The 25,053-nt window shown below is 39.0% G+C and overlaps 2 protein-coding genes and 1 long non-coding RNA gene across 4 annotated transcripts; 1 reads left to right on the forward strand and 2 right to left on the reverse strand.

The window, feature by feature from the left end:
• Window positions 1–6,609: 6,609 nt before the first annotated feature.
• Window positions 6,610–10,151, reverse strand: LOC122196788 (uncharacterized). Its single transcript, XR_006188856.2, has 3 exons — window positions 9,550–10,151; window positions 8,865–9,082; window positions 6,610–6,739 (listed from the first exon to the last, which is right to left on the reverse strand). It is a non-coding gene; the product is annotated as an uncharacterized LOC122196788 (long non-coding RNA).
• A 10,603-nt stretch (window positions 10,152–20,754) lies between these two features.
• LOC111906251 (V-type proton ATPase subunit G 1) lies at window positions 20,755–22,307 on the forward strand. 2 transcript variants are annotated; one of them, XM_023902011.3, is made up of 4 exons: window positions 20,755–20,914; window positions 21,555–21,665; window positions 21,813–21,913; window positions 22,002–22,307. In XM_023902011.3, exons 2-4 carry the CDS (start codon window positions 21,575–21,577, stop codon window positions 22,143–22,145), a joined length of 336 nt encoding a protein of 111 aa, XP_023757779.1. In that variant the 5' UTR covers window positions 20,755–20,914; window positions 21,555–21,574; the 3' UTR covers window positions 22,146–22,307. The 2 variants fall into 2 exon arrangements, with proteins under 2 accessions (XP_023757779.1, XP_023757780.1); XM_023902012.3 differs by having other exon boundaries at window positions 20,762–20,914; window positions 21,560–21,665.
• On the reverse strand, window positions 22,102–24,769 carry LOC111906250 (uncharacterized). The gene is made up of 8 exons (XM_023902009.3): window positions 24,440–24,769; window positions 24,135–24,354; window positions 23,607–24,000; window positions 23,359–23,496; window positions 22,991–23,150; window positions 22,769–22,919; window positions 22,556–22,702; window positions 22,102–22,487 (listed from the first exon to the last, which is right to left on the reverse strand). Exons 1-8 carry the CDS (start codon window positions 24,583–24,585, stop codon window positions 22,287–22,289), a joined length of 1,557 nt encoding a protein of 518 aa, XP_023757777.1. The 5' UTR covers window positions 24,586–24,769; the 3' UTR covers window positions 22,102–22,286.
• Between the last annotated feature and the right edge of the window lie 284 nt (window positions 24,770–25,053).

Consider the following 25,053-nt stretch of genomic DNA (forward strand, 5'->3'; position numbering starts at 1 on the left):
TTAATTGGTGCATCTACCAATATCATTCTTAATCATCTTTCATACCTCATCATTTCATCACATACCAACTATCTCATCTACCCATGTTCTACCCAACATATTTGTAGATCTAGAATACACATACAGTTTATCTCATTTTAAAACTATATAAAACATTCATGCCATACTCATCTCAAATAAACAACAACATATAAACACATAGCACGTATTTTATACCAAATACTTCATATTTATGTGTTAGAAGAAAGTAACCATACACTCTGCCAAACGTACACTTAATTCATTCAAACAATACTTGTATTATACCCGTGTTTATGAAAGGGACTATACATCCATCCATATAAACAACTTTACTCTTAATACACTCAAACCAAACTCGTATTATTATTGTGTTTATGAAAGGTAGTATACACTCACTTGATCAGAAGATGATCGGACAGCACTACGACTTGCAGAAGTAGTAATCCTCAGCAGATCTGGAAGATCTCTTCAAAAATCGAACTTCTCGCGGGCAGAGCTTCGGCTCGGGAACCGCACTTCTCGGGATCTTCGGGATCTCGGGACTTGCTTCGGGGCTTGAGAACAATACCGGGGCTTCGGGGTATTTCTGGCACGCAAACCGATGCAAAATGGGAGAAAGAAGAGGAGAAATTGGCAAAACTATCGGCTGCCTTCGGATTCCTTTTATAGAGGCTGAGCCTCGCACGTACGCGGGGCGTACGCCAGTACGCGGGGCGTACGCCAGTACGCGGGGCGTACTGGTCCGAAAAACGTCACTGCGTTCGTCATCCGAAGCCACTTGCTGCGATGTCGACACTTTCGGAGTACGCGGGGCGTACTCGAGTACGCGGCGCGTACCTCGGATCAGACCGGTGACTCCTTCGGATAATGCTTCCGAATTAAAGATTAAAAATAAATACAAATTATTTAATAATCTTCGGAAATTCATATCTTCTTCATACGAACTCCGTTTTCGACGTTCTTTATATCCACGCGAAGGTGAGACTACGCTCTACAACTTTCGTTTAGACTCCGTCGGCTAATTTTGACTTTATTTTTATTAATTATTTTTAATAGGCCGCGACATAAACTTTCGTTATAAATTCATAACTTCTTCGTTTGACGTCCGTTCTCGCCTAACTTTTTATCGCTTCGATACCAACAATGAGATCTTCGATTCTCATTTAGATTGCTTCGGCTAAATACCGCTCTAACATAAATTCACTTTTTACGTTGCATTGCGTCGTGCCGGTTCTGTCGCGAAACTTCGACGGGCCATAACTTCTTCGTTATAACTCGGATTTTGGCGTTCTTTATATGCACGGAAACCTTGTGACATATACTACAACTTGGTTAAGATTAATCCTTCTAGATAATCTTCCATCAAAAAGTCATTTTTGACGCTTATTGTTTCTAAATTGACTAGCCCTGATCTACGGGCGTTACACATTGTTTTGGCTAAGAAGAGAGGTCATGAATTGTTGGATTGGTTAAGATCGAGAAGATGAGTCATACTTCATTCCAAAACAATTCTTAGAGTCATACTCCAAGATTGTAACTTTGAGTGACATAAAGGAGGATTTATTAACACTAGTCAAATGTAAGAGTAAAATGTTTTCTACTGTTGTACATTTGAGATTGGTAAGTTGTGATGTTGGGATGAGACAAAGACCAACTAAGACCAATTGTGTGAAGTGTTAGTCTTGATAAGAATCCGTACTATCCCTTGAATATTTGTTTTGTCAAGGAATGGTTCTTGACTGGGGAAACTTATATATCAAGGGGACAGTGGGAGCCTTAAAGATCCCGAAAGAGTTTCAAGATTTAATCAAGAGTAAAACCTGTAATTTATCACTAGCACACAACTTAAGGTTTGCAACCTATCGTGTTGACATAATTCTTGTTTCTATACCTACTTCAAATAAGTTGGATTTGCATGTGAGTTATCAGAGTTCAACTTGGAAGCATTGGTGGGTCTTGTGCTACCAAGGTGACAAGAAACTAAGATTGAACAAGTTTAATCCATGTAAAGCTGAATTTGTCACTAACCTTATCTTGTGATTATGGTTTTGACAAATTTACATGGATAGGAACTCATACACTATAAAATCTAAGTGTCATAAGGTTTCTCTCCGATTCATGAAAATGATGGTGAGGAAACGCTTTCACTAAGTAGATTTTAGGTAGATATCAATTGTGTTATTTGCATTTTCAAAAGTCGTTAGTGGAGCGTGTGTGGTTAACCGGCACACTAACATGGACTTGTGAGAAATGGCAAAGGTCTAAGAAATTGAGACTATGATTACGGCATCCCTTTTCGTAGTTCTTGAAATTGCTTAGACACACATGTGAGCTATCTAAGAAAGGGTGTATGAATCTAAATTTCAGAAGTCCAGCAGATTTCTGGAAATATGTCAGAGCTAGTGGGAGCATAAGTGTTATGCTGATAATCATCATGTTAGTGGAAGCATGATTATTACGTTTAGTGTTGCAAGTTAGCAATGTTAATTATAGAAAACAAAGTTTCAATTCGTGAAGTTGCAGGGGTTGAAAAGTTGTTTTGCTATAATTAAGGGAGAGGAAATTATACTTCATTTCAATTCTAGAAGCTTAGATTGAGATTTTAATCATCTCTAGTCAAGGACATATATATGAATTTTATGTCTGAATGGTTCGACTTAAGGAAATTCTATATATATTGCTTCATTTCAATTCTAGAAGCTTAGATTAAGATTTTAATCATCTCTAGTCAAGGACATATATATGAATTTTATGTCTGAATGGTTCGACTTAAGGAAATTCTATGTATATTGCGTTCTCAAAATTCAATTATGACTACGGCATCCCTCTTCATAGTTAAATTTTGAAAACATGGAAAATAAAAAAATATTGTAGCAAAAGACTGGTCTAGTATCATGTCTTTATGTGAGACATCATGAATCATGTCCCATATGCTTCGGATATAGGATCGATTTCATGTGCTATAATATTCATCCTTTCTAAATTTTCCAAATGCTTAAGGCATTGAGAAGGGAAAAGTCTAGAACTGGATATGACTAAAGCGATTAAGCAATTGTCGAGGACAATCTGAGGTTCGCCAAAGATTGGTTGCTCAGAGAAAGTTGGAAGTATGATGTAAGTTGTCGGAAAGGACCATATTGAGATATTCTGAAAAGAAGTAACTCTTGTTCGGAAGTGATAGTCAAAATGGGACTATGGAAATGTCTCCATAGGTGGAAGTTATTCAATCTATGTAAGATTAGAAAACCTTAATGCAAGAAGGATGTTCAAAGCAATGTACTTTGAATATGAGACTTCCGTTCCATAGAAGTTGACCTTCTTTGGAATACTCTGTAATGACTGGTGACAAGGTTTTGGTGACTTTGTGCATAATCATTACAAGAGGAACATTGCATAAAAGTTTAAAATCTAACATATTTTTTGGTAAATGATAGGAATCGGGGATTCTCACATTTACAATAAGGATTTGGGATTGTGAAATGAGTATCATTGGAATCATGTTCAATTGATCTACATCACAATGTAAGGATCATAGACAAACATAGTGTGCATACTTGGAGTATGGCATAACTATTGTTTAGAAAAACAAAGTGTACATGCTAGGAGCATGGGACGACTGTTGTTTTTATTCAAGTCTTAAGTTGATTGTTTGAAACATTATACAATGAATAATGTGTAATCAATATGGTGATAAATAAAAGGTGGTTCTATTTATATTCAAAAGGGTTTTGAGACCATATTGGATTCGATTATTATTGTGTTTCACTTTGCATGTTTTGACTTCCAAAATAGCTAGGTTATTCTTTCCGAATGACTAAGTTATTTAAACACTCCACAGTCGTTCATATGTTGGAAGTAGGTATGAATCAAGACTGTCATGAATCGAGTTTGTAGATGGCTAAATGGGTTTAGTCATAGCAATGGTTGCTACGTTGTTCCATAACATACGCGACAAAACCTGCGCAACCCTGCTGGAGGTAACGCCTAGCTCTCGCTGCTGAACATAAAGCTGGTCCTCGTTGTGGCCTCTCACCCTGAATCACCAGCTCTCCCCCACTTGGGGTCCTGACCCGCACCAACTGTTGCGCGTAGTTGATCACTGCCCTATTAGGGCTGATCCAATCCATGCCTATAATCACCTTGTTCCCACGCAATGGAATGGGAACCAAGTCTACCAAGTAGCGCTCCTTAAATAACCTCAGCACACAATCTCGAAATACCGTTGATGCCCGCATCGAACGGTCGTCTGCAATCTCTACCTCTAGAGGGCAATCCAACATGCCCGAAGACTCGTAAAATCTCTTGCTAAGCGCAAGAGACACAAATGATAGGGTAGCACCTGAGTCAAACAACACCAGAACTGGGATGCCGTTCACATGGAACGATCCTAAACAGAGCACATAACAATAACACATTCACAACAAAAAAAGATCAAAGGGAAAGAATAATACCCGTCACCACATCAGGTGCAGCGCGTGCTCCTCGGTTGTCAGCTGAAATGCTCGGCTCCGCACCACTGGAGCCTCTGTCTTGACCTTCCGACCATCTGTAACCCGCACCGTCGCTGAGACCAGCGCCGCTGCTGGCAGTGCTACTGATGTTGCTGTCAATCTCGGGCAATTGGCCATTTTGTGGCCCCTCTAATTGCAATGGATGTAAATCAAGTCTGTCATCTGTACCGCAAGGGCGGGGGCAGTACAATCCCTGCCCAAATGCCCCACCTTGCCACACTTATAGCAGCCCAAACTCGGCCTAATGCGACAAGCTCCCTCGTGTGACCGACCGCATTTCCCACATCGGTCCTGTCCTGACTGGCCTTTCGGCCTACCATCAGATTCCTTGGGATTCTTCCCCGAAGCCCCGGTCGTCAGCCCCTCCACTGCCTTCCTCTTCTAGACGTGCTCCAGATCAATCTCCATCTCTCTAGCCCTGGCAATCATGGAATCCAAGGTAGGGCAAGCTGAAAAACTAACATGCTCCCGAATGTCAGCTCGTAGCATGTCATGGTAGCGGGTCCTCCTCATATCCTCATCACTTGCATACTAGGGCACCAGCAATGCCCTATCCCGGAACTTGGCGGTGATCTCCACCACAGTCTCCGTAGTCTGCCTCATATCCAAAAACTCCCTGGCCAGCCGCTGAAGCTCCACATCCGGTGCAAGCTTCGCCCTAAATCTGGTCACAAAGTCCGACCAAGTCATAGCCTCAACAGCCGAGGCTCCCAATGAGTCACCAATAGACTCCCACCAATCTCTAGCCCTGTCTCGCAAGCATCATGCTGCATATCTCACCTTTGAACCCTCTGGGCAGAAGCTCGTCAGCTGCACAGACTCAATGTCTGCGATCCATCTCCTAGCAACAATGGGGTCTTTCACCCCATGGAAATCCGGCGCACCACTCCTACGAAAGTCCTTAAAGGACAGTGTGCGCGTACCCATCTGGCTAGACGCCATATCACTCCTGAATGATCGGAGACGATCCTCCATCAGCTCAACTATCACCTCCTTGATCGACCCGAAGATGATAGGGGTCGACTTAAGGATGCCTCTCGTGATCTCAGACGCGATGAACTCGCGTAGCCCGTCATCAACCTGCTCGGATCCCAAACCCGAGCCTGATCCTGATCATGATCCGAAACCTCATGCTCCAAGTCGTGTGGTCACCATACTGAAAATATACGCATAAAAGTCAGGATCATACATATACTCGAGAGATCTAACACACTCTCCAAGGTTCCCGGTTTCATCTAGGCCATCCTTGGTTCGAGTACGGGTCCTCTGCTTTCAGTAGTACGGGCCCGTACTACCTTCCACATCTACCCGTGCTTTCCTCAAGGATTGCTTCGACTTCACCAAGTCCCTTTACCGATACCCTTTCCACTAACCTCATCCTAGGCTTCCCTAGGGCACTCTCCGACCTACCCTCTGCCATCAGCTGCACCAGGAGCCCCTACCATTTCCCCTTAACTAACTTGCAGGTACTGTTACATATCCGCTCCTTAGTTAGTTGGGAATAGCCAGAACCCCCATAGCACAAAGCAAGCAACATTCGTGCATCGAGTAACCAAATCAGGCATAACCTATACAGGCCATCGTACTGCTGACTAAACAGTCCTAGCATACAGCTCATACAACAGGCATATAAGGCATCCTCCTAGATCCTTAGCCCTAACTAGCATGCAATTATCAGAATCATATATCAGGCACACAAGGCATCTTCCTAGATCCTTAGTCCTATTCTAGCATGCAATTCTGAATCAAAGCCATATAGCATAACATAACATGTATGGGTATCTTGGGGAAAACTTACTTGAGCCCGCCCGGTAGCATGCTTCACACACCTTGTCTTTCGTAAAATCCTTCCGTTTAGATTTTTAGAAAACCATTTTATTGTAAAAATCTTTTAGCCCCTTAGTTTGAGTCCAGACACCCCCGAGGGCGTGCCCGAATCCTTCAAACCAGGGCTCTGATACCAACTTGTAACGTCCCAAAATTCAAGTCCAAAAATTTCATTTTTAATCAAGTTGTTCATAAAACATTCACTAGAAAATATTGAATCAACACGTCATCTCATAAAATCAAGTATCATGTTTCAAACCCACAACATAAGCAAATAACATATTAGAGTACAATCCCAGAAGACACCGTGCGGAAAATCAAATGTGTGTGTGTGATGCCATGCTACGCCGCTGGCTCCTTCCCCTTAGATGAAGAGGTACCTGAAACCAAAAAATGAAACAGTAAGCACATAGCTTAGTGAGTTCCCCCATCATACCACATACCATACAATACCATCGGTATCTTTCAACTGATAATCATCATCAGTATCTTTCAACCGGTAATCGTCATCGGTATCTTTCAACCGGTAACTGGGGACTATTCCACCCCTACCACTAGCATACAATAGCAAGATATAAGCACACAGTCATGCATATCCGGGTACTAACCTACCCCTTGGTCCTAAGGATCACTATCAGGGAAACTATCCCTATCATGTAACATACCATACAAATATAACTCATAACCAAACACATACCAGACCAAGATAAATTATCACAAAGACAATTATCTTCTAAATACTCCTCATTGGTGGGCCGACATTGTGGCCTTAGACCCACCCCTACTGGAAGTTAACTCACCTCATAAAAGTAGCTGCTGATAATCAGTGCGGGAAACCTCCGTCCGCTGCTGCTCCGGAAATCCTCCGGCTACAAACCCCACAAACACTCAGTTAGAAATGGATCTCTATACTTAGGGTAAAATAACCATTTTACCCTCAAGTCAAGTCAAAGTCAAAGTCAACTTCCAGTTGACCCGACTCGCCGAGTTGGGCCACCAACTCGCCGAGTCCCTCACTCACTACTCGTCCCCATCCGCGACTCTACTCATCGAGTTGGGCCGACAACTCGACTAGTTCTCCTCCCATTCGAAAGCCTCAAGGAAACTCATCCGACTCGCTGAGTTTGAAGAACAACTCGCCGAGTCCCACGAGCAGATCTCTTACTCGCTTCCAAATTCTCACCAAAGCATTCTTTATGAGGATTTGGGTTTCTGGGACTATTGCTACAAGCTAAGTTGCTAATTCCGCGAGCAGTGACGAAGGGTTGGACCGTCTACACTTAAACCCCTCTCAACTCAGTAACTGTTCATATGACTCGCCGAGTTTGAAGAACAACTCGTCGAGTTCCAGGCAATCTTCATAGGACTCACCGAGTTGTTCATCCAACTCGTCGAGTCTAAGGCTATCTTCATAGAACTCGCCGAGTCCCCTTGACCCATTACCCATATAGGCCAAATTTGAGACATGCAACACTTCCAAACCATAGATCTATGTTCCTAGGGCATGCTTATCACGTAAAGTTGCAAACTTTACGTGCATGCATGGCCCTATAAGCTCCAAAAGGCAAATCCAAGCTCTTTATAAGGCCATACACTCAATAGGGACCTCAATCACTTCAACCACAGAGACTTTATACTTCTAATACGTCCATAAGGTCTAAATCTGAAATCCTTTTGGATCATAGAGCATAAACACATAGAGTTTGAGGTTTTAGGGCTTAAAAAAACCACAAACTAGGGCCAAAAAGGGGATCTAATGAACTAGAGATCAAGGTAGGGACTTTTCTACCTGAATGGGAGCCTTCCACATAGTAGATTTCGGATCTACTTCCCCTCCTTGCACCCTTCAACCTTCACCTTCTTCTTCTAAGCTCCAAACTTCCTTCACAAGGCCAAAATCACTCACAAGAACAATATGGGGGCTAGGGTTTCACTCTACAGCTCTTCTGGAAGTGTTAGGGGCAAGGGAGGCCGAGTTAGAGTGTTTAAATAGGGTGCACACTCCTGAATTAGGGTTTTTGTCCGAACAGCAGCTTACTCGCTGAGTCCGGGACCCGACTCGGCGAGTCCACAACTTAAACCCTGTGCCCCTTCCCGCTTCTAGTCGGCGAGTTGATCCTCTGACTCGCCGAGTCCAAGGCCAAGATGCAAAATGCACAAAGAATTAAATAAAAGAATACGTACCAAGAACCAGGTGCTACAAAAGCATAAAAACTGAGATCTAGACCCTAGACACAATATGAACACGTAAATTCCCTGACTTTCCCTCTATGCATGGCCTTTTGGAGCTTAAACGGCCAAAATGACACCTTAAAGCTTGTATAGGGCTTTAATGGCCATAAAGTTTGCACCTTTATGCCATGAAAGCCCTCTATGATTCCAGATTTGATGATATACTTACTTGGGACGTCCATTTCCCACGAACCATTCTACCTGGACCAAAACTCAATAAAAGTGAAGATGAAGAGATTTAAGCATACTATATACAAGATAGGAGCTTTATACCTCTGATGAACTAGAAAGGAAGCTAGACTTCTGGATCTACTCTTCTCCAAAACTTCATTGCTCATTCTTCAAGTCTCTTCTTCTTCAAAACCAGAAACTGGGCGTTACATCTGCGATATGCGAGGATTGAGCACTGAAGAGTAGCTGGTTGCGGTGTCTTGCAGGAGTAGCGAGGACTGTGAATCTTCGGTTTTGCACAGTGAGGAGTACTGCAGAAGCTGCACATATGAGGACTTTCAGCAGAATTCCGATGTAGCCTTATCTCTTCGGTCAAATTTTGGTCTTCGGTTCTAGGCATCGAGGATAAGCAGACTGACGACGAAAAAAGGCCATTTTCATGAAATTTTATACCGAATAGGCTATATCTTCATGATTATCAAGGGGGATCTTTCTTAAAGCATATAGGGATGAAATTAAGTGTTAGGAAGGGTAAAAAGTGGCAGAAAGTAGGAGAGAGAAATGTAAAATGTGAGGGGACAAGGCATGTTTAAAGTAAAAAGGTGGTGTGTGTAGGGGACAAAAGGTGGGGAATAAGTGGGCAAAGTCACATGGATGTGTCAGGAAGACATGGGCAATGCATTATATGGTGGAGTAAAGGACATGATATCTTAACATAATTTCATACGTCAAAGATATTTTACAAATATCTATCAGCTTCAAATTAAAGAACAAAAGAGTTTCATACCTTCTGTGATGAACTCAAAAAAAAATATGCTGATAAATTCTTCAAAAAGAAATCTTCTCCAATCTCTTCAACAAAACTCAAGATATTGCGTCTTCATTCCATAGCAAAAAAAAATGTCTGGAGCAAATTCTTCAAATATTTTAGACAATAAATATCTTCTCCCTTCTTCATTTTCTTTAACAGCAATATAAAAACTTCTTAAACCCGGATTTTCAACAGAAATTTGAACGAGACAACAACAACAAGTATTCTTGAAAGCTTTAAAAAAGCTTGAACCAATACTCAAACAATTGAAAACTCATCTTAAAATCTCTAGTTGCGAACCCATAAATTTTATGCAAAAATCGAAAAATCTTCAAGATAGAAGTAGTCGATTGGGAATTGTTCCCTTGAAATAATCACTTAGATCTTCAAGCTCTGATACCAATTGTAGGAGTCCATTTTGACGACCAACTTGTGCGGAATAATATGACCTTGAGATTTAATGACAACAAAAATATAACGAACACTAAGAGATGAGTAATCCGATAATTTTTCTAGAAACAAAAAGTTACAATATGAAAATGAAGAACACTTGGTGGGAGAGATCCCACCACACTATCTCTAAATAGAGGACTACATTTTTGGTGTACATATAATACATGACCACCTCTCTCTATTTATAGAGAGAGGTAACTTAAAATATAATAAAAATGAATAAAATAACCTAACTATCACTCATAATTTGTAGAGAATTTACATGCTCCAACAACGATTATCTGGAAGAATCACCTTACATGATGAACCGTTTGAGTAACTGTTTGACTGCACAACTAGGGGAGTCATTGGCCAGTGTAAGTCATTTAAAGGCAACCAATGTTCAAAGTATTTGATAAATATGGTATCCCATTTATTCTACGTCTATGTGTTATAAGTTCATATTAACAACGTAATTCACCAGACCGTCTATACCTGTCAGTTTTCCGAATCAGACACACCATTTATGGCTGTCTAAAAGGTGGAGGACTATTACGCTCCACTTTAATCTCACACATTACCCAACTATGAGTCTATTTAGTTATTCAACTTACTTTGAACTAAAACATCATTTATAAGCCTTAATTTATAATTAAACAATACTATAATAAAAGAAATCGACTTTAAATAAAGTTCCCTGATCATACGATACTATTATAATTCAATTATATAAAATCAACACAAAAATACATATAGTAAAAGGTTAATATATAATTAATCCTTCGAGCGATAAACATTTTTATTATAATTATGCTCTTTAAAGTAACTACGCACTCATTTGGTTAAATGTGAAAGTCTTTTAGTTAAGTCTGCGCTTCGAAATACACTTTGGCCTTTTCTTTTGAAAGGACCTAGATATAAATATTACTACGTGCAATCATCGCTTATATTATTCGCGATCATAATTATAGTTTCTGAGATTTATCAATAATCCCAAACAAATATTGACGTATAGCTGATAAGAAACAACCAGGTAATATCGTATCTGAGGTAGGACCCGTTTGACATATAAAAATATACTGTTTGGAAAATCCACGTTAAAAACCTCACAAATCTGGCATAAACATTATTCCCGTAAACAGATCGATCAGTATAACGACTGGTATTACTGATAATTATTATTTATAAGTTCATAATAGTCATTACAAACATTAATATAAGTTATACTTAAAGTACGATAAACATTACTCAACTTACAGGTTGTTTAGCAAAAAACCGAAAATCGTGCGGGCAAAACTTCGAAACCGAAAGCTCTATTTCTTCGGGCTCTATGGCGCTCCAGAGTTTCACTACTAACACCTAAGAACTACTAAAATCGGGTCTCGAGGGTTTGAGAGAGTTTAATTGGGAGTGTTTTGGATGGTTTTAGTGCACAAATGAACAAGAAAACGAGGGTATTTATAGAGAATTCAGGGAGGCATGCCGTGCTATTCCACGTGTCGTCATCTGATCTCAAGGTGTGGGGAGAAAGGGTGGTATCATATTGTACCATGTGTCAGCTATTCGTGGTGCCATGTGGTGTGATCTGGGCTGTCCAAATTTATTATTTTTTAAAAATCACAACTTTTGCATACGGACTTCGTTTTCGATGGTTTTTATATCAATAATTTTATATCGATGAGTACTACAACTTTCATTTAGACTTCATCGGCTAATTCATATTTTATTTTTCATTTTATGGTTCGAGAGGGTTTACACTATAAATGATGACTTCTTCACATGTGCTCATTTTTCAACGTTCTTTATATCCATACTTTTGTATCGAAGAACACTACAACTTTCATTTAAATTGTTTTGTCCTACGATCAACTGATTTTCGATTTGAATTTTATGACACTTATTGATATATCGTGTCGAACTCGAAACTTCGAAAAATCATAACTTTTTCATATGAAGTCAGATTTAAGCGTTTTTTATATCGATAATTTCATATTAACGAACAAGGGCAGAACACAAACACTTTAAGTGGAGGGGCCGAAACTAAAATTTTAAAAAACAAAAACAAATCATATACTTGCATTCAAAACAATTGTTAGGGACTCTTCGGGTATTTGAGAAGAACTTATATGTTTTTTTTAAGAAAATTATCAATAGCCAATTTTTTTTTTTTTTAATTATGATGTATACCACATAGCATAATTTACTATTAGTCAGCAAAATGACAAAACAGAATAACAATTTATCATTATATTTCGATACAACTAATTATTTTATCTTTGTTGGAATTTATTAATGTTAGCGACAATTAACAAATAATATGATCAAGTAAGAATTAATAAATATCGAAAACTAGAAATTAACATACATTCAGTAAATGTATAAAAATTAAACAATTAACTATCTTAATTTTCCTAAAACTCTATGCCTATAAGTTATTTAAATATATGAATTTTGGAAATAATATTGAAGTATATATGGCTGCTTTTTAAACTTTCAAGTTATTCTTTTCTGCCTACTTTAGGGGGTGTTTGACTTATCTTATAAAGGGTCAAAAGTTTATTTTGGAAAAGATAAAATGAAAAAGATGTTTGGTAAAAGCATTTTAGTAGCTATTTTTGGATTTTGGATATAAGGAAAAGTGACTTTTTGGAAAAGTCAGGAAATCATGACTTTTTGTAACTTTTGCCAAAAGGATTTTTGCCCTCCAAAAAGATAAGTCAAACACCCTCTTAGTGAGAGAAACGAGAGAAACATAGAGAGAGAGAGAGAGAGGAAGAGAGATTAGAAGGAGTTGCTTACAAGTCCAGATCCGACGACCGACATAATGGAGAGCACCGACAACAGAACAGAGCTATAGAAAATGCACCGCAACGGACTGTAGGAGGTTCCTCCTTGGATTTACAGGTCGCTCAACGTCATAAAGGAGAGACAGTGGTCAGAAAGGGCGGACATGCTAGAAGGAGTAGTTGTGACATCCCCATTTTCACGGCCAGAAAATGCCGATTTTGTTTATGCTTTATAAAAATCAGAGTACCTCTTTTAATAAAAATGTTGCGGAATTTGTTCCCAGTAAAACATGATAAATACGTTATCAAATCATTTCCGAAGAAAAGTATTTTTATTCCTTTTAAAACATTTGAGATGTCATGGTCAATACAGCAACATAAGCATGAACAGAACTTTCATTCATTATCACTAGTGATTTATATCTCCTTAATCTCTTAGTGTAATGTGACTTCATATCATCACCTGTAATATAAATAAACTGAGTGGGTCAGGTTGGGAAACCTGGTGAGTACATAGGGTTTTCAACCCACAATAATATAATTATTATGTTTAAACAATCAAGTAATCAACCCACTTACCCATCTCCATTATCTTCTTTATTCTTAAGGATCTACCTTAAGAATAAGCTATTCCTCGATCATTTATTCCTAAGGATCATCCTGAGGAATCGGCACGAAGTCCATCGTTGCCATGGTTTATACAACGGACACTAAGTCTACATAGTCGCCAGGGTTTAGGCATCAAGTGTGCATGATCGCTAAGGTCTACCCAACGGGCACTAAGTCTACATAGTCGCCAGGGTTTAGGCATCAAGTCTGCATGATCGCCAAGGCTTACACAACGAGCACTAAGTCTACATAGTCGCCAGGGTTTAGGCATCAGGTCTGCATGATCGCCAAGGTTTAGGCACCAAGTCTGCATGATCACCAAGGTTTAGGCATCAAGTCTGCATGATCACCAATGTTTAGAGTACACCGGGTGAACACATCGTTCACAACACCTACAGGTTGCGAGTCTGCTAGTGTTCCACTGGACTGTCTAGAATAGTCCGTGGTTGTCATCCATACTTTGCTGAATGACGGGGCCATCGTTTGGGAAAAGGCTTCTCACATCGTCCACCTCTCACCCTCACCTCGTGGTCTATAACACCTCTCAACTCATCATCAAACTCATATTCCATCTATTACATCTACCCATGTTTTACCCCAACATTATCATAGATATAAAATACATATACAGTTTAAATCATTTAAAACATATATAAAATCGTTCATCCAACATAGTGTAACGACCCAAAATCACGACTAAAAATTTCTTTTAAAACATTACTAAAACTAGATTTATAAAAACGTATCATAAGTCAAACATAACTTTCGAGTATTAAATTCAAAACATAATATCATTATCAGAGTCAAACATTCCCAGGCTAACTGACTATGGTGTGCTCTGCAATCTTCCCGAGCTCCTCTTTTGAAAACCGAGTACCTGAAACCAAAACTGAAAACCGTAAGCACGAAGCTTAGTGAGCTCCCCCAATCTACCACATACCACACAATAACATATAAAGCACATACTGGGCCTTGCCCACTGCATCGGACCGAAGTCCGAACTAACTGGGGCCTTGCCCCCTACATCGGACCGAAGTCCGAAGTTGAATGGGACCTTCATCCCCTACATCGAACCGAGTCCGAAGCTGACATCGGACCGAAGTCCGAAGCTGACTGGGACCTTGTCCCCTACATCGAACCGAAGTCCGAAGCTGACATCGGACCGAAGTCCGAAGCTGACTGGGACCTTGTCCCCTACATCGAATCGAAGTCCGAAGCTGACATCGGACCGAAATCTGAAGCTGATTGGGACCTTGTCCCCTACATTGGACCGAAGTCCGAAGCTGACTGAACATAGCATAAACATATCAACTAGCATAAACACATAAACACTGTCTGAGCCACGAAGGCATTAAACATACTAACTACTACATCGGACCGAAATCCGAAGCTGACTGGGACCTTGTCCCTTACATCGGACCGAAATCCGAAGCTGACTGAACATCGCATAAACATATCAACTGGCATAAACACATATATCCTGTCTGAACCACGAAGGCATCAAAGATACTAACTACTACATCAGATCGAGGTCCGAAGCTGACTGCTAGCTAAACGGGCCGGCATTGTGGCCTTAGACCCGTTCCTACTGAAGGGAAACTCACCTGAACTGTTGAGCTCTGCTAATCAACCTCTGGCTGCTACTCGACAATCCCCTGAACCGCTGCTCCTCTAGCTCTCCGAGCTATCAATATACATATAACACTTAGTCTGACAGACGACTAAGTCAACTCTGGTCAAAGTCAAAATCCTGGTCAAAGTCAACCTTCCAGGTCAACCCTACTCGTCGAGTCCTCCTAATGACTCGCTGAGTTCATAAGCTCAGGGTCTTTCTATTCGCGACTCGACTCGCCGAGTCATTCTATGACTCGCTGAGTCCAACTAGTTCCAAGTCCTGTCCTGACCAACTCGCTGAGTCACCACCCGACTCACTGATTCAAGTCTCAACTCGAAGGGTTTGAGGTTTCGCGACCTGACTCGCCGAGTCCACTAATAGACTCGCCGAGTCCAAGGCAATCTTCAACCAACTCGTCGAGTTGTTCTTCCAACTCGCCGAGTTCATGCTTAACTTCATCCGACTCGACGAGTTGTTCATCTCACTCGTCGAGTTCCTCCTCATCTTCAAGCTACTCGCCGAGTCCACTCGAAGGACTCGCCGAGTCTATTCAGATCTTCATACATGTAGAGGACTTTTGAGTCATGCATGGACTCCATACTGCAGATCTACCCTTCCCAAGCCTATTCCCCACGTAAAGTTGCAAACTTTACGTATAGAGAAGGAGATCTAGGCACCATACACCATAAACTTAGGGTTTGAGACAAAGGGGCTCAACAATCAACCCATAGACTGATGCTTTATGATTCTTTAGGCCAAGATACACATAGATCTGAAGTAGCAACTTCATATCTAGGCTTCTAACTCGAAATGGCTCAAGAACTTGCCCTAAAAGCCCCAAATCCTATGATAAAGGTTGATCTAAATGCAAAAGAGGGAAGGTCACGACTCATTACCTTCAAATGCTCTGGAAGACCTCACAAACTCTGGATCTACTGCCAATTCTTGAATCCCCAATGCGTGCCTTCTTCCTTCTTCCTTCAAACCACCCAAAATGGCAAGAAAACTTTGAATGAGCAACAATGGAGGCTTAGGGTTTCTGGTTCTGGACTATAGGGCCGCAACTGAGCCCTAGGAAAGAGAATAAGATGCTTAAATAGGGTACCAAGTCCCGAAATTAGGGTTTCCAAACCCAGACCTGACTCGCCGAGTCCACTTGCCGACTCGCCGAGTCGGTCAATAGCTTTACACCCGGATCCCGCTCCGACTCGCCGAGTTCCTCCCTGGACTCGACGAGTCAACCCTCTTCAACCTAGGGTTTTTCCTTTCCTTTCTTGACCTTTCTGATCTCGGGTGTTACACATAGACAGCAAGTATTCAGATAATATGCACACATAGCACGTAATTTATATAAAATACTTCATATCTATGTGTAAGATGAAAGTAACTATGCACTCACCTGAAAGGTGGTGACTCAACACTCGGACAGCGCTTCGATACTCTCAAAACAATTTTCCTTCGATAAAACCTAGTAGCAATACCACTAGGGTTTAGTCTAATGATAACCGCGACAAATTAATAGTCTGACTATTATTACTATTATATAAGCGTTAAACGATACTTATATAACTCATAATAATAGCCCAAATAATTATTTTAAGGACCTAATAACATTACTATAATTATTTGAAAGTTATATTAAAAATTGCGTAAGAGTAGCTCACTTACAGCGGATTTTAAAGAAAACCGGGCTTTGCTCGGAGCATCATTTCGAAACTAAAAGACCCTTTTGCTCGGGACTCCGGGAGCCTCGGGGCTTCCTTAGGGTGCTAGGGGTTTTATCTAGGGTTTAGGAGTGGTTTGGAGCCTTAGAGAGAGAAAGTAATCTAGAGAGAGAGTGGAAAATGTGCAAGAAAGTCGGCAGCCTTCGCTACCTTTTATAGTGCGAGCCCTCGGTCTACGCTGGGCGTACCGAAGGTGGTACGCGGCGCGTTCACCGGATAAGATTGCCAGGTGGTGTCCTCCGGGTGGTGCGACGTGACGAAGTCTCGGACCGCACAAGAGCGAGGTACGCTAGGTGTACTTCGTTTCGGATGCGGGGCGTAATGCGAAGGTGGCGTGTCACTCATCCGAAGCGAGGCGTGATCTGCTAGCAACGGTCCAGATCATGCCACGTCATCATTATTGCATCAGCTTCGCAAATTGCACACTTAACTTTAATAATTCGTAACTTTTGCGTACGATCTCCGTTTTCGACGTTCTTTATATCCACACGAAGGCAGGAACGTACTCTACAACTTTTGTTTAGATTCCGTCGGCTAATTTTGACTTTATTTTGAAAGTTACATTATTAACAGGCCGGGACAAGATTGGTCCGTTAAATTCTCATAACTTCTTCATCCGACATCCGTTTTCGCCCATCTTTTTCTCGTTACGCTACTCTTAACGAGATCTTTGATTATCGTTTAGGTCGTGTTGGCTAAAAACTGCTCGATCTATTATTCGAATTTCGAGTTGTACACTGCTAATCCGAAACTTCGAAAAATCATAATTTCCTCATACGAAGTCAGATTTGGGCGTTCTTTTAATGGACGCTCTTGGTTTAACGTTTTCTACAACTTTCGTTTAGATCGCTAAGTCTAAATCTCGCTCTATCGTAAATTCACTATTTACGTTTCCCGGTATCGTGCCGGTTCCGCCGCGAAACTTTGACGACTCATAACTTCTTCGTTATAACTCGGATTTCGACGGTCTTTCTATGTACGGAAACCTTGTAACATATACTACAACTTGGTTAAGATTATTTATTCTAAATAATATTTTGTCGAAAAGTCATTTTCGACACTTATTGTCTCTAATTTGACTAGCCCGGATCTACGGGCGTTACAATAGTTGGCAGCGGCGTTAGATTCTTGTGACAAGGCCGACAAAGATTAACATTTCGATGATGATTGTTTTTTTCCGGTGAGAAACTATTTTTCCGGCGGAGTGACGATTAGTCTAGGGTTTTATATCTTCATAAGGATCGAGTTGAGAGATTGGATATTAGAATAATTTTCTGGTAATTTATAGAATTTTTGTTTCCTAATATTTTTATAATTTGTTTTAATGTTTCGATATTTCGTGGAATCTGTTAGTTACTAATTTGATTTCCTAATCGGTTCCTTCTTCTGAAATATCAAATAGGATTGAGTTTTTTGGTTTATAGAATTAATTAGTTATCTAGATAATTTTTTAACATCACATATACAAATACGTCTTTTATTAACGGGTGGCCAGAAAGATTGTCAACAAATAAATTCAATATATTATATATAGTATAAGTACATAGAAGATAAAATAACAGGGGGCCATGCCCCTGGCCCTTTAGTAGCTCCGATACTATTGACAAATATTATGAATTTCGTTTAGGCCATTCATCCTAATTACACTTTTATTTTTAATTATTACTTTTAGCTTTTCGTTATGTTTTTAACCGTATTTTATACAAATATTATATCGTTATAATATTTATCCTTATAATCATAAATACACTATTATATACAAAGAACACTTCATAAACTTCATAAACACACATGTAAGAATATTTCTTATTTATTTATAATAATATTTTACATTAATTCGTTAACGTACATGAGGATGATTTGTCTAACGAAAAATGTAGTCGTTACACTCAACTATCTTCTATAATCATATTTTCTTTTTCATTTTCAACCCTATCCATCACACCGACCATCTTTTTTTCGTCCTTCGTTCTCCTACATCATTGCTAAAGATCCATGGCTACCCCGACTGCTTCAAAAAAGACATATACATCACAAATATTAAAGCCTCGATTCCTCTCATTCTTGACTTAGAGCACCTTAATTACGATGCATATCGCAAATTGTTTGAAACCCTTTTCAATGGGCTTGGCATTTTTGGTTATGATGAACCCAATGACAAAGCTCCAATAATTTCAAACGATACTGCATGGAGTCATATCGATTCCATTGTCAAAATGTAGATCTACGGTGCAGTTTCATAGTGTTGGTGATTTTAGTGTCACCATGTCATTTTAAATAACCGGAACTAACATGTGAGCTAAGGGGTTTCATGATTTGTACTCTAATACATGTACGGGTTTGTGCGGAGTGCACACATGTATAAGATCGAGCCAGAAGCCGGTTCGACGACTAGTCGGGGGTCCGGGGTTTCCAAAGGGGCAGCGCCCCTTTGGCGGGGTTTAGACGCAGCGCCCCTAGCGGGGTCCAAGGGGCAGAGCCCCTGGCTGGGTCCCCGTAGGGTTTGGGGCAGCGCCCCAAAACCTCACCGAATTTTGTATGTGGGAACATAATGAAAAATTCAATTTCTTGAGGTTGATTATGGTAAAACTACCAAAACTCGTTCGTTTTTGGTAACCCTAATCCAGATTAATATTACTTGCTTCCTAAGCAAGTAATGACGGCCCAACCCTAATGAAACCCTAATCGTGTTTAGTATATAAACAACTCTTCCTTTCCAGAAGACGGACGTTTTTAGCTCTCGTTTTTCATCACACATTCACAGAACCTTTTAGCATAATAGCTTACGTTTTCTGTGCCTAAAAACGCAGGTGTTCGCTTGGATTATTCTATGCTGAATTTCTTGTAACCCAGACATAGGGTAGAAATATCAGTTCGGAAAGTGATATCACGTTCCAAGCTGGTATCCAAATCTCCACCGCAAACCCTAATTTTCCCAACACATAGCCCCTCCTCCAAATATTTTAAAAATGTCACCATACTACAAATATGGGAGCATCTTGAAATCATATTACGGGTCAATAAAGACGAGCAATTCCATTAGATAATAAGGTCCCTAACATGACCATTGGTGACTCATTTACATGAACTATTACACTCAAATCAAGACGATATACGACTTTAAATTCAAGTCTCTCTCTCTCTCTTTATATATATATATATATATATATATATATATATATATATATATATATATATATATATATATATATATATATATATATATATATATATATATATATATCATGCACAAACAAAAAAATTACTTCTACTACATATAAAAACTATAACACCACACATGCTTTAGACTTTTAGATGACATGTTTTTATCATTTTTTTTATTGTGTATATTAGGTTTTTAAGACACTTTTTAAGCACTACGAGTCAAAATTATAATTAACTTAGTTATTGAAAGAACTATATCTCAATCTTCACGTTTGATTTTCGTTAATTTTAAATTGTATATATTAATAGGCTCACTATTATTATATTAAAAAATTGTTACCAATAACTTAAGATGATTTTTACTAAATCATGAGGTTATTATATCTGAAAATTTGTGATTAAAGATAGTTTTTCGAAGATAAAATTCCACGTAAACAATTACCCTAGCATCTTGTTTCTAAGTTTATTTTTATTTTTATTTTTTTAATTCAATAAAGAAAATGAAAGAAAAATATTAATAGAAAGAAAGGGATGGTTAGAAAAAATTTCTTTATTCCGTATCCCTGAATTCGATGAAAATGAAAGAAAAATTTTAAGTTTTTGTGTTCGGAAGGAAAAAGAAGATAAACTTAAAATTTTTTCTTTTCCACACTTTCTTCCAAAATCCATCAAATTTGGAAATTCCACTCACTTTTCTTCTGTCAATAAAATTCGAGAACACGATTTTTCTTCGTTATCCCTAATTTTCCAATCATATCCATCCATATATCTCTTTAAATAAAACTCGGAAAAAGACTTTGGAAGTGAAGTTAAATTCGTTAATAGGTCAATTGGTTGGTAAATTTTCTAATTTTGGGGAATAAAAAAGGGGAAAGAAAGAGGAGTCCAACTTTAGTCTAAACTCTCTTAGATCAAAACTCTCCCAAAGGTCAAATAGCAAACAAGATCTCCGTCATCGACTTCTCCTCATTACCATCGTCAAATCATTACGCCAATCTTCCCTTTGTTAGGTATCTTCTCGCACCTTCTTTCTCTATGTTTTCGCGAAATCTTTCACCTTCTTTGTTTTTTTGCTTTGTGGATCAACATTGCTTGCTGTCTCTGTTCATGATCTTAAGTTCTGAATATTAGTAATATTGCTTGATCTGGGTTTTAATCTACGATAAACGTATCTTACCCTGATTTCTTGGTAGTTCATATCAATTTAGTGCGATAACAGTTGAATATTAGAACATACAGATTGTTAATTATATCCTTTATAGTTCGATTTGTGTGGCTAATATGTCTAAATCCCTATCGGTTTAACCATATTTTGGATCGGGTTTGATGATACTTCTTTTAAACGATAGAATATAATTTGGTTACTTACATTTGTCAAGCGAGCTTGTTCATCAATGATTTCGTAGAACTTAGAAGTAACTGGATCATGGGTTTGATCAATTAAAAAGAACTCATCAATTATGTAAGTTTTCTTCTAGCTAACAGGATTTGTGATGATTTATCTGGTGGTATTCTTTGATGATGGGTTGAATATGTTTGATTGGTTTTAACCCGATTTTGATGGGTTGAATATCTGCAACAAATTGATTAAAGTTAGGGATATTTTTGTAATTTTACATTAATCTACTGTCGCACTTTCTTGGTGTGTAGTGTAGAGATTATTAGCAAATATGGATGGTGGGAACAGGGGCCAAAATGGAATCCAACTTCTGTTAACAGCAGAGCAAGAAGCTCAACAAATCGTGAATGCTGCCCGAAATGGTCTGTATTTTCTGGTTTCTTTTCACCATTTTCCTTGATTGAGATCATTGTTGTTAACTACTAGTTTGACTTCAAAATTCAAAAGTCAAAATAGAGCTTTGATTCTAGAACAAACACCATGAGATGTAATTTTTGATCTGTTTTCAGCAAAGTTGGCTAGACTAAAACAAGCCAAAGAAGAGGCTGAGAGGGAGGTGACTGAATTTCGTGCTCAAATGGAAGCTGATTATCAAAGAAAACTCACTGAGGTAAGCCACACTTAAAATCCCCAAACAAGCATTCATTTAACACCAAAAACAACCATTTTTTTTTTTTAAACTCATGGGAAACAAACAGTCAAGTGGAGACTCGGGTGCAAATGTGAAACGTCTGGAGAAGGAAACAGATGAAAAGATTCAACACCTCCAAACAGAAGCCGATAGGATTTCACTTGATGTTGTTGAGATGCTTCTGAAGCATATCACCTCCGTAAAATACTAATGAAGTAATGAAGTTTGCAGTATGTGTTCTTGAACAAAAATTCAATCTTTTTTTGCTTGTGTAACATTAATTGTTTTCATTATGGACTGAGATTTTACATTTACAACTTGTATTTGAAACTATGCTATGGTTGCATACTTTTTATACACTATGATTCCACCAGATTGATAGATCAATAAACATTTGTTCCATTATGAATCCACAAGCAAATAGTCCAATCGCAAGTATGACTGGCCTTGTTCTTGATATTCCTTTATCATCATCATCATCATCATCATCATGCATAGCCCATGCCATAGCTGGTGGAAGTACTCCATACAACATTGTCATGCAGTAGCCTCCCTGTTTGGATAACATCAATTAAAAAGATAGAGTTGGAGCACCTTCAAAAACACAAACATAAAGCTTACAGCAATGTCTGTAGCAGAAGAGAACACGTCTGGAACAGTAGTAGACACGAAAAGAGATGGAGCAACAACCATAGCTGTGGCTGTGAAACCGGTTCTGTTGTTTTTCCACCACTTTCCCACTAACCAACTCAACTTTGTTCTTGATTTCTGCAAGAGAAATCAAGATCTTAGCTTAAAAATCATGACTGTGTTTGGGAATAGAGTTGAGTTTGCCTGTGTTGAAGAAGAAGTATTCCAAGTCAAATTGTTGACTATTTGCTCTTTGAAGAACTGAGAGAAGCTTAGGAGGGTTCCTATTATTGATGTCCCAACTGCCAGAAGTGAAAATGCCTCTACCATGACCTCAACTCCATCCCATTTTTGCCTGAGTTTATAAATTTGAGATCATATAAACGAATTTAGTCAAGAGTGTGTGTATGTGTGTGAGAGAGAGACCTCATGAGCAACTCAACTGGGTCGATGAGGGGCTCAGTTTGACTCGAGAGACCAAGAGCTATCGCGTTCCAAACCAAGAGTCCTACCAAAGGTACAATACTACCAAGAATAACTGAAGTCCTTATGCGGTCAATATCACCATCCAAATAAGCACAAAGAACTGAAAATAGTCAAAACACCCATCAAGATTTCATCATAATACACGAAATTACATGGTCAAAGACATGGAGAGTTGACAGGAGTTAGTAAGTTACTGGGATAAGTTGAAACACCCATTAAAATTTGAAGTAAAAACATGTAGAGTTGACTTGAGGTAAAGCAAAAAAAATAGTCAAAAGTCAAAACAGACGATAAAAGTTGATCATTACCAGGAGCTAAATCATGATAAACCAAAGAAAATATCATCACAGGAATAGTTGATGGAACTTTTGTCCAATCACCATTGCCTTCAAATCCCGACCACCCTCCAAACAAGATCGCTAGAACCTCGATTGCTACTAACAACCCTACATTGTATTTGTAGCACATCATATATAGATATTTAGATACAGAAGCAGTGAGTGAGAAGTTGCTTACGTGGCATATTCAAGATTTCTGAAGAGAATAATAAGAATACCTATCATTGAGATTGTTAGCACTTGATTCACTTGATCTGTTGTTCGTGTTCCTCCAATGGAAATGAGAATTGCAAAGAGCATGGTGAAGAAAACCCCGGAAACTGATTCTGGAATCCTGACCAGATGGTGAAGGATTTCGCCGGATTTTGAAGCATAAGCAATCATGGATGTGTATCCCAAGAACACATAGGTCAACGTGGCTATGGTTCCACCCAATTCACCTAATGTCTCTTGAGCCATGGTTCTAATGGAGATCACTTCCAACTCATTCTCATTCTTCACTACGTTTTTCTTCTTTTTAAGAAGTCCCACATTGATTTCGACTAGTAACAATGCTTCAATCAACAGGAATCCCCAACACAAACTCAAAGATATTGAGCTTGGAATCAACCCCTGTATTTTAGAGTATTGAAAAACTAATGAAGTACGATTTAAGATCTGGTTTCAAAACTGTGTTGTATGTAAAAGGGTCACCGGAAAGCATCTGCATCCGGGATCTCGTTAATGCAACTATGGAAGTCTCTTACCGCAGGAGAAGTTTTCTGTGGTAGAGCAAGGATCCCCGACCCGATACTTGTACCAATTATTAGAGCTACTGCACCGGCAACAGAACCCTTTTTCCTGCCGGAAACTGTAATCGGAAGACTGGGACTGGGATCATCCCCTTTACTCTGTTTCTTTGAAATTCTTTTGAATTGTGAATCCTCTCCTTGCAGTTGACATGTCGTATATGCGTAATAGTAACTGCTGATCGAGAAAACAAGAACCAGAAATTAAGGAAGAAAAAAAAACATTGTTTCGCACATATCACAGAGAGAGGATTCCAACATACGTATTGGATCTGTAGGAGCAGAATGGTGTTGAATTACGTGTTTGATGAAATCGTGAAGTCCATGATGGATTTGTTTTAGGGTTTTTATGGGGGTTGGGTTTGATCTGATGGAAATAGGAAGATGAAGGAATATACTGAATCTTCATAACACACTCAGTGGAACTGTGGAAGGGAGGATAGAAGACGGAGATGCAGCTTTTGCCAAATATCTGGGAGGGAATCTCTGAATGTAGTCTAATTTTAAGAAAACTACAAATTTGGTCCTTGTTTTTGTCATTTTGTTGGGGTTCGAGTCCATAAAGCTCAAATTTTGCATATAATGCTCTTATGACAATTATTCATTGTGAATTTGATCTCTCTTCAAACTGAAATATCTCACTTTCCATTTTGGTTTGTTTTATTTACACGTTTTCCTATTTATTTTAAAGTTTAATAATTTTAATAAAAAGAAGATTGAATTCATACTTAACCCTACCCATCCCAACCCATATTATTCTTTTTCTCATTCTTACAAAGTTGTTGGAGAATAACACACATATAAGATTTACAATACCTATTTACTAATCAACATATGCTTGAAGGTGACATGGGAAAAGTTAGTACTAGTGATGGAC

Source organism: Lactuca sativa, chromosome 2 (assembly GCF_002870075.4).
Source record: "Lactuca sativa cultivar Salinas chromosome 2, Lsat_Salinas_v11, whole genome shotgun sequence".
Lineage (NCBI taxonomy): Eukaryota > Viridiplantae > Streptophyta > Magnoliopsida > Asterales > Asteraceae > Lactuca > Lactuca sativa.

What these genes read in the sequence shown, in the direction of transcription:
- LOC111906251 (XM_023902011.3), top strand. Translation starts at nt 21,575, where the DNA reads ATGGATGGTGGGAACAGGGGCCAAAATGGAATCCAACTTCTGTTAACA. An exon ending in CGTGAATGCTGCCCGAAATG is followed by an intron (nt 21,666 to 21,812) that starts GTCTGTATTTTC and finishes ATCTGTTTTCAG; the next exon opens with CAAAGTTGGCTAGACTAAAA. An exon ending in ATCAAAGAAAACTCACTGAG is followed by an intron (nt 21,914 to 22,001) that starts GTAAGCCACACT and finishes GGAAACAAACAG; the next exon opens with TCAAGTGGAGACTCGGGTGC.
- LOC111906250 (XM_023902009.3), bottom strand. Translation starts at nt 24,585, where the DNA reads ATGAAGATTCAGTATATTCCTTCATCTTCCTATTTCCATCAGATCAAA. An exon ending in GCTAACAATCTCAATGATAG is followed by an intron (nt 23,497 to 23,606) that starts GTATTCTTATTA and finishes AATACAATGTAG; the next exon opens with GGTTGTTAGTAGCAATCGAG. An exon ending in TTATCATGATTTAGCTCCTG is followed by an intron (nt 23,151 to 23,358) that starts GTAATGATCAAC and finishes GACTATTTTCAG; the next exon opens with TTCTTTGTGCTTATTTGGAT.